Below are 10075 nucleotides of genomic sequence, written 5' to 3' on the forward strand. Positions count from 1 at the left end.
ATGCCAAATAATGATCAACAGGTAGGGACTAGATGAAAAGGAGGAGTTTTGCATGCTACAGTATCAATACCGACTTACTGTGGGACCGCTGTCACACATTTTTTGATGGACTTTATGAACTGACACAGTAACAATCGAGTAATCCTTTAAGTCATTGTCTTTTATTGTAATATTGAGGTGGAAAAAAATATGTACGGAGAGGATTTTGGCGAACATGATCATTCTTATTTCTCCTTACTTTTATTTACTAGCTATGGCAGTGAATATGTATGGTTTTAAAGTTTATTATTGCGGGAGAGCTTTTTGTTGTGGCACATTTTTGCAGGAACAAGTTTTATGCGAGTAGTTCAAATGGGATTTGTTTAAAGAGTTGTTTTAGTTTGTTTTTACCATTTACTGTTTTTTAAAAGTTCAAATATCTTCAAAAATGGCTTGAAATCTCACCCAGGGAGAAGCCATCTTTGTGGATTAGCCAAACTTTCTCTGATCCATACCAGGCCTGCTCTGCTGCAATCTGCTCCTCTGTCTTCACCTGGTGGATAGAAGGGACAAGGAAAAAAAATTACTGGACAGCAGGGACGGGGAAATAATTTTTTGCCAAGCCACATAACTGGACCACTCATAGTAATACTGACTACTGACTCTTTTCCAGTATTTCCAGTCAGACACTAGTACATGCTGAAAGGTTATGAAGGAAAAAGCTTGTCAAAATGATGACCATGCAGTGGGGGAAAGTGGACTGAAAAGTCTCACAGTCCACTGAGCACTGCATGCTCCTTCAGGGTGGTATGTAAGAATGTGTGCAAGAAATTTCAAACCAGACAAATTTCAAAATATCAAGGCTCAGGGGTGAGTGAAGGGGGTTCAACAGCAACCCTGGTAACCAAAATGCCAGGGATTACTTCGGTTTGGTGAACACAAAGGGGATAAAGTGAGGAACACAACAATGATAAATAAAAAGAATAAATGAATTAACAGTGAAGAAAAGTCACGTTTTTTTCCAGTTAGAGCTATTGATGACTGCTTAGATTCACATAACTTTAATGGGAAAAGTGAACAAGACAAACTGCACTTCACAAGCAAAGGGAGAGAGCACAACACAGCACAACATTTCATAGTGCAGGGTGATCATGGGATGAGCTGGTGGCGAATGAACACTCAGGCACAGTGCAGGCCAGACCTGGGACTGCTTAGCTGCAGCATTAGATGCCTGAAGGAGGACCACAGGGTCCTCTTCCACTGATCCCTGGTGATTTGGCCAGCATGAAAAGGTCAAAGGTCACAGTTATATATGAGCAATAAATGGTATGCATACACATATACAGATAAAGAGATAGCACACAGATAAATAGAAGGTCATCTGCGTAGCTGTAGACTGTGTTAATGCTTCTGAACAGAGTGGAATTTACCGTTATAATCCACTTAATATGAATATTACACTTGTACTGGTAAAGTGTTTACAGATTCATGAAATAAAATTGCTGCATGACAACACCGAGAGTTTGAGTAATGAAAAAGGAGTATAGGAATGTAAAAATTAGTCATACCACACTCACTTCAAGAGTGGAAATGTCACACATGCATGTCTCAAAATGTACCACTCCATCACCATGCCAATCTTTAATATAAAATCCATGCAGGTAGCTTCTATCAGCCTGATGTATGATGAAAAAACGCAGTTACGTCATGCCACTGTGTTACAAATTGTAGCTCTTGTCGATGACAATACAAAGAAAGACCTGCCAATAAGCTTTTGACTGAATAATTCACTCTTTGGTCTCCAATATCAAGAGACAAAAAACTCAATGACTGTTCAGGAAGTAGACTTTATGAGTCAACAGTGGGTTTGGGTTTGCTGTCAAACCATCAGATGCATGGGCGTATGAGGCATATAGAATTTGGGTGGGCGCTTCTAACCAATGTTTGGGGGTTTTCCCTCAGAACATTTTAAGGGTAATGTCATTTCATGTATTGTAGTGCTTTTTATAAGGTTGTTTGATGCTTTTATCTGGCTATACTAGCATTAGAAAAATCATGGGTGCCATTTTATTTCATCCAGAGGAAGTGTTTGGCCACATGTCACATATTTAAAGAGATTAAAAAGCTAAAGTAAAGAAATTGATTCAATGACTAATTTATAACAGCGTTGTGGCACAGGCCTAATATACTGTACTTTTTGGAGCTTAAAATACATATTTGCTGATATTTAAAATAGCCAATAACCTAAAATTCAACACATAGAGCAAAAACATCTTATGAAATATCTAAATCAATGTGACACAATTGATCACAAACAGTGACTTTTGCTGCTTATTATTTCAAAAAATGTTAACAACCTCAAACAATTATCAGGTGCCAAGTTATATTAATTAGCGTAAAGGTTGAACTGCAGTAACAATTAAAAGATTCAAAGATAATACAAAATAAAAGATTACAGTTTCCCCCCTGCCTTGTACCTTCTTTACTTCCCTTTCTTTTAGTCTCACTTGCCATCTTACTTTCCTCTTTCCTGTCATGTTTCTTCTTTCTCCTACGGAGTATACTCTCTGTGCTCAACGCTTTTTGTAGCAACAGTGTGTGAACCACCTTAACTTTTCAAGGCTTGATAACTAGATAAAATTATCACTGCTCATGTGTATGTGTGTGCACATTAAGTGTCAATCTGCCTGGGTGCAAGGTAGCAGTGACAACATGGTGAGGAATTTCATTGATTTGGACATTCTCTCAATATGCAAGTGGAATGGATTTGATAATGAAGCACTGACACACTGCACTGAAAAGAGCGCAGAGTGGATCTTTTCAATATGGTAAAATTGGGGAGGTACTAAACTATTAATTTTAAAAATATAATAGCTGCAACGCCATGATCAGATGAGTAAAGGACAGTCATTTTCCTGTCTTTAATCTCTACCAATACAAACATTAGTTCAGGACATGTTTAGCCCAGTTCAGCATAAAGTGCTGAAGCAAAAGGGGATCTTGTTTAGCTCTGTAAAAAGTCTCTAAAGGTGTTTTATTTAAGCAATGAAATTAAGCAAAAGTTAGCCTTGTTGCCTAAGAAGGTTATCACCAATGTATCAATGCATCAGCTAAGAGTTGTTGCTTTGTTTTGCAGTCAGTCATTCTACCCAGCAGGCGGTGATGAAAATGTCCACAAGGTATAGATTTTCTTTTCAAGCATATAAGGTTACAACGTTCAAATGAAAGATCTAAGTTAAGCATGTCCTACAGCTCTCTCTGTAATGAATGAACAGAGACAATAATCCCAGACCATTCATAGAGGTAATCTCTTTAAAATGTGGTTCAATTTATGCCAGATGATGAAAAAAAAGTCACTGTTTTCCCTTGATTTAATCCTTAGCATGTCTTGAAGACCATGAGACAAAACTCTCTACTAATGACAAGCAGGATTATTATCACAGCAAGGCTACCAAAAAAATACAAATACTGAAGGAAAGGAAAAATGGAGAAAAAGAGGGGGAAGGATTTTGGGCCTTACACTCCGACAAGCCACACGAGTACAAATTCCAGCTAGGAGGCCCAGAGGAGGACTGGAGGACTGCAGTACCTGAAGGGAGCCATGGGGCTGTGGGGCGGCAGGGATGGAGGCTTGGACAGAAGATGAAACACTGACTGCCGGCTCCAGCTTAGCCACAAAGAAGCCACAGAATGACAACGACAGCCAGTGAGTAAGGCATGGAGAGAAGGAAAGACAGTGTGGGGAATAATGAAAGACAGTGGAAGACAAGGTCAATGTGGAACCTTGTTCAAAGAAAATGCATTGCATAAAAGAAAAAAGCCAGAGCATGGAAACTTGACAGCATATTGGAATACAGATAAATGACAATGTTTTTTGGAATTGCAGATGAGTTTAAACACATACAGTTATTGTTAACTGTCAGAGTGACACATTAGTAAGATTTTACTAGAAGGAGAATGTACTATGAAGCTGAAGATTGGATCCAAAGTGGAGTGCTGTAAATCGAAAAGAACAAATGACCACTACATGGAGATGTACTGGTGTGGTTGGTGAACGGTGGAAAAGGGTTCTTTGATAACAACACAAAGTATGTGGCCTTAATAAAGAGGAGAAGTCAGCTATGAATCTCAGTGAGCATTTCAGTAAGAAACATTCAATCACAGAATCCAAAATCATGTTGCATGCTCCACTAATGCCACTAACAGCGTTTCAAAAAGGTTATGAAACTTCTCCTAAGAAAACAACTCACAAAATTGAGTGATTTTAAGGGAGTGTGGACTGGCGATAAAGCATTGCAAATTATTTGGGCATGCGGATGCAAGTCACTATAACATGCAGCTTGGCAAAATACATAGGTTCACAAAATTCTGACCAGAGAGCAGAGAACACAATCAGAAAGCCCTAACCAGGTAGCATCTCTTCATTTTAAGCTGGTGACGAGCGTTGATTTTACCAGTTAAAATGACAAATGTTGCCGGTAGCGGATCATACCAACTGTCACTAATTAATGGCAATTCTGTAAATGACTTAACGACAAGCCCAACATTCTTGTCTGATGTCAGGTTTGTATGCTCTCTGCAGCCAGTGTTTCTACTCAACCAAAGATAATTTGTAGGATTAGCACCTCCACTCTGTAATACCACTGTTGAGTGTTTCTGTAGTTACAACAACTCCAACAGAATGAAATTTCTTCTCTAGCTAAACAAGCTGATTAACGCTGACTGACAAAAGGTAAATTCCAGGAGTTTTTCTCTATTTAAACTTTTATTCATGTCATATAAATAATATTAGCTCATAAAATTAATAGTTTTAAAATCAGGACCTGCAATATTTGGAGAAACTGACTTGAGAAAATATGGGTGTTTCAGATTTAGTAGGTTGCAGCTGTTATTTCAGTGTGTCAGATATATATTTGATCAACATTTAGACAGAAGTATTGGATGTATTAGGACTTTCTATGGGGTAGATACTCAATATCGATGAGACTCAGTCCTGAGCCAATAACTACTTAATCGTGATATCCCCAGTGTGAATAGGAAACTTTCTAATGAGTCTACAAAAACAAGCAAAGATAATGAGTCCAAATATTCAACTCAGAAACTGAAAATGGACTTTTGAAAGCACACATAGTAAAAAGATAAGTAAGAGTGCAATAAGTAAGAGCGCAATACAATTGCATGTTAGCCAGAAAGATGGTTAGAAAAGTAGGAGTTAGAGCATTAAAGCCAGTGTGTGTGTGTGTGTGTGTGCGTGTGTGTGTGTGTCTGTGTGATGGGACTTTGGGGGTATGCAGATGTTAGCAGCATTTACAGGGGCACTGAAGATCCTCATGAGCCGTCTCTGAGCCTCCTCTGTGGGACTGAGCGGTGCCTCCTACAGGTCAAAGCAGCAACACATTTACACTCAGCCCACTGATAAAGATGCAGCAAAGGCCATGACTACACACAAACAAAAGTTAGAAAACATATGGAGTAGTATTCTCATGTTACTGAACTTTCTTCCTTCGATACAATACCTTGAAAATTATCGATTTTCAATACCATGTTTGATACCATGGGAAAAAATTGACATAACATTGTGGGCATAAAATTTTAGATTTTTATTAAAAGATAAATATAACAAGGCTTGTGTTCTGTGTGTTAAGCACAACGGCAATTTAAGGTAATATACTATATAAGGAGGCAGGCCTATGTGGACACAGCAGCAGTGTGTGTGTGTGTGTGTGTGTGTGTGTGTGTGTGTGTGTGTGTGTGTGTGTGTGTGTGTGTGTGTGTGTGTGTGTGTGTGTGTGTGTGTGTGCCTGTGTGCCTGTGTGGACTCGCTGTCAGAGAGAAGAAAGAGCCAGAAAGCACAGCGGGCATCAGTACCGATACTGTGGAAAATGAGTATTGAACAGTTTAAAATATTCAGAATTGATATTTTTGACAGGACTAATATGGATATGTGATTCATTCCTCTTACAAATTAAAGACCCTCATCATGTCAGCCACAACTGCCCTGTCCACAAACACACTTCTGTCATCAACTTTACAAATGGGTAATTGTGGAATCACATTCAAAAAGACCATGTTTGTAGTAATCCCAAATAGGGAGCAAACGTCAAAAAGTGCATGAAACAGCGTGCACAAGTGAAAATCAACAATTCCCACACACAATTATAAAACTGTCTGGTTAAAAAAATATTTGCAAGACACAAATTGAAGCATACAAAGCCAAGCAAGTGGATGAGTACAGTGAGCCAGAATATTTTTAAAGAGTGGGGAAATGCCTCTCCTTATGTATCCCTAACCCAAAACTAAAACTAACTGTAATGTATCATGCCAGTAAGTACAAATTACAGGTTGAATGCATGTCATAAAGATTTGTCTCAAGGAACTTAATATCATTCCTGCAAATAAAGTTTTGTGGTTTTTGATTTTTTTATGGTGGATTTCAGATCTGCTACATACCGCAATCCAAAAATATGACAGAGTTAATGGTTTGAAAATCTAGTAGCAGATTCTTGAAGTTACTGTAGTGGTCAGATGTAGTATGTATTTTGGATTAAACTAAGACCCAGTGGGGACTTAGCTGCACTAAATTAGTAAGAGTCCAAGACTGCTTTTTTGTTACAACATTTGCGATCTGTTGAGTTCCTTGTAAGTTGTGTCATCTGTGCTTGTTTATGGGTTTTGCTTTGACTTCCTCTCCCAGAATGCAGCATTGCAGTAATTGGCTCTTCATCAGTCTCCTGTAAGTGACTAAACATGCTAGTTTACTGATGTCCCTGGTTTGGAGTGGTCTCTGGTGGGACAGGTGCCTTTGTAAACAAGGCTCACAAGCTTCATTCAGCTATGTGTGATCTCATGAGTAAAAAAAAAAAGTAACAACTGTTCTCCCTGTTTTGATAGTAAACTCTTCCACACACACGTGTTTAAAACTCATAAATCTCTTAGAGAAAAGAAGCTCCTAAAATCTGCAAAACCTCAAAAAGTACAAATAAACAACTTGCTAATTTGACAGCAAAATCAAGTTTTTGAGGAAATTAGCAAGTTGAGAAGGAAATCAAAGGTTTGTGACAGAAAGGTCACACCAAAATTGTGGTCTGGACGTACACAAGCAGTTCCTACTCCCTTACCAACTACTGTTGAGGTGCCTAGTAGCAGGCACTCAACAACAGAGGACTAGCTTTGTTCCCATTAATAAAAGACAAAAAGAACAATAGAAGTCTTGCCAGTCTGCCAGTATAAAGCCCCATTGGCAGAATAATAAAGACCAAAAAGTTAGACAGTTGAATAGACTATGGTTAAGTATATGTGTTGTCTGGAAGCAAGCTCCACAGTACTCTTTTTTTCAAACATGCATTTCAAACGGCCATGCATTTTCCAACCAAAGTCTCAAAAGTTGACCAGACATGCTAAGTGTGGACACTCTACCTCTTGCTTACTGACAGCAGGTTGTTGAATAGGGATGATGCCTGGAGGGGGAAACACTAGACCAGGATTGGGGAGGGGAGGCTGAGGGCTCTTAGGAGTTGCGAGTGGAGAGGGTTTAAGAGCTGGGATGAAACGTGATGGAAGAGAGAGGGAGAGAGGTTTGTGGGCCACTGAGGTGGTAGAAGGAAGATTTGTTTGGGTGGGTTTTGTGGCATAAGTTGTTTTGGGTGCAGGTATGAAGCCAGGAGGTGGAGACAAGGGTGAGGGCTTGGGAGCTGGGATAAAGCCAACAATCGGTGGGAGAGATGAAGGTCTAGAATGAGTTGATTTAGAAGAAGTTGGAGCGGAGCGCTCAGAAGCCATGCTGCTAGGGTTTACAGCAACCACAGGAGATTTGACTTCCAATATAACTGGACCAGAGCTTGTAGCTTTGTGATTGACCTCTTGTGGATTCAGGGTGGATTTATCTTCTTTCTTCTCCTCTTTTGTCTCCTCCGGCTCAACTTTTTCCTCTTTCTTCTCACTTTTCTTCTCTAACTCTATTTTTTCAGGTCGCTCATCCTTGCGTATTCGTGGGCGGGGCTCTCTTGTCCTGCCTCTGACCATTAAGTTCGTCAATCCTCGTGAAATGTCATCTTTGTCTTCTGTTTTGATGACATCATGTTTAAAAGAGAACCCTGACATCACTGGGGGCTTAGACAATGAAGCTGGTGTTGGCACTGCTCCAACTGGTTCAGCATCATGCTTGGCTACTTCTAGAGCTTTGCCTGATTGTTGTGTTGACACCTCATCCTCTTCTGTGGGAAGTACCTTCCTGACAACACGACGAACCACCTTCACTACTTTTTTACGAGTCACACCCTGGTCATCTGTAGTATCCATCTGGTTTGTGGTGGTGCCTGGAAGTTTGATATTATTGGTGGTGGTACCATTGACCACGCTTTTGCCAAGTAGGCCATGTTGTTCTCGTTCCCTGTTCATAACCGGCTCTGGGCCCAGAGCAGCTTGTGGTGGTCCAGGACTCCTCAACTGCTCTTCTGTCTTAAATGGCGGCTCAGGGCTTTTGAAGCGCTGTGGCAACTTAACAGGTGTCCTGACTTTAGGTGGGGAGGGACTCCTGACCCGGGCTGCTGATTCCGCAGAGGAAACTGGTGGGGGACTTTTTGCTCGGAATAACCGACTGCCAGGGTCTAGAGCTGGCACTGACTTGGCCTGGTTGAGCTGCCCACTACTGTCTGGCTACTCATAGAAGGAAAGAGAGGAGGTATAAGGATGGTAATGATGAAAGAAAATTCAAGCATCATGTCTTTATGATAACAACATTCAAAGTATTGGTATACTACATTGGGCTGAAATTGTCTGCCGTCATTGTGCACAACAGTTATTAAAGACAAGTAATAGAAAATAGGTTAAGACTAACTCTTACCCCCTCAAACCCTTTGATGATAAAACAGAATCTTTAAGCTTTATAAAATCAGGCGCACACTGCTGTTCAATTTACATCACAGATCCATTTGACTCGACTTTTTATTTTAATCCAGAACTACAAAAATTGTTGTTGTTTTTTAAGAATAGCAACTCATGATCAACCCATATCAATTTCAGGTGTAAATCAATAACTTTCAGTTTAAGCCCCGCCCCTTCCAAGTACAGATACAGATTATTTGGGTGGTTAAACATAAACAGATAAAGATAGCAATTGTGTTGTACTGGTTCATCCCTTTGTAATCAAAATGTGAGATTCACACCTCTACTGTGTAGAAGAGCAGCCAGTTGCTTATTACATCCCTCATTGACTCCTGGAAGAAGAACCCTGAAATCTCACAATAGGTATTCTGTACTAGTAAGGTTTGCAGGGCACTTAAGATGCAATAAAGAAGCCAGAGTGTCTAGGAGAATGACCTGCTGCTTACAGTATGCAATTAACTGCAGAAAATATTCTTATAAGCACAAGTAATAGTTGACACAATTTTCTAGAACCCTCCAAGACTAGCTGGAGGGTCTTCAGTCATATCTTTATTCAGACAGCGCATAGCCTTTTGGAGAACTGGGTGATTTTAACTGACTAAAAATGCTTTAATAACGTCATGACTCTGACTGCCCGAAATATACAACATGTACTCCACTGACTAATAAAGGACAGAATTTACTTACACTTTTGCTTTCTGGCTTGTTCTCTTCCTTGATCTAAATGTGTTGATATGAAGACAGAAAGATCAAAACCTTGACACTACATGAAGCCTTTGTCTACCACACACCATGCAAACCTCAAAATATGTGAAAAATCTGACAGCCATCTTTTGCATAGAAAAGATTTTTGCACTTCAAACATCTCTTTCATTAGAAGTACACTCAGTCCTACTATTTGAAGAAAATGATGCAACTTCTGCATTGTAAGTGCACAAGTGGTACAATGGGACAGCAAATGGGGTAACAACGGTAACATATGAGTTAAAGCCATCAAATTCTTAGTGTGATGCAGGCCGCATGTATCTAAAGACGTCAATAGACAGTGTAAAACATTGGAACACCATGCAGTGTGAGAGCGTTATGAAATGTCCAAATGAGACTTCCCTTTTGTTCCCAGAAGGAAAAGCGAGATGAGAATGCCATGTTGGCTGATCTGCTGTCATGGGCTGTGATGAATGAGACGAGAGCAGGAGGAGGTGGAGGGGAGCTA

The 10075-nt window shown here is 39.9% G+C and overlaps 1 protein-coding gene across 2 annotated transcripts in view; it reads right to left on the bottom strand.

The window, feature by feature from the left end:
• The window catches only part of myo18ab (myosin XVIIIA b), a 210286-nt gene that overhangs the window by 146531 nt on the left and 53680 nt on the right, over nt 1-10075 (bottom strand). For both annotated transcript variants that reach the window (XM_073480324.1, XM_073480333.1), the window contains exon 3: nt 445-532. In XM_073480324.1, the coding sequence (XP_073336425.1) occupies nt 445-532 (88 nt within the window). The remainder of the gene's footprint in view (nt 1-444; nt 533-10075) is intronic.

This window comes from Pagrus major, chromosome 2, assembly GCF_040436345.1.
Source record: "Pagrus major chromosome 2, Pma_NU_1.0".
NCBI classification, from domain to species: Eukaryota; Metazoa; Chordata; class Actinopteri; order Spariformes; family Sparidae; genus Pagrus; species Pagrus major.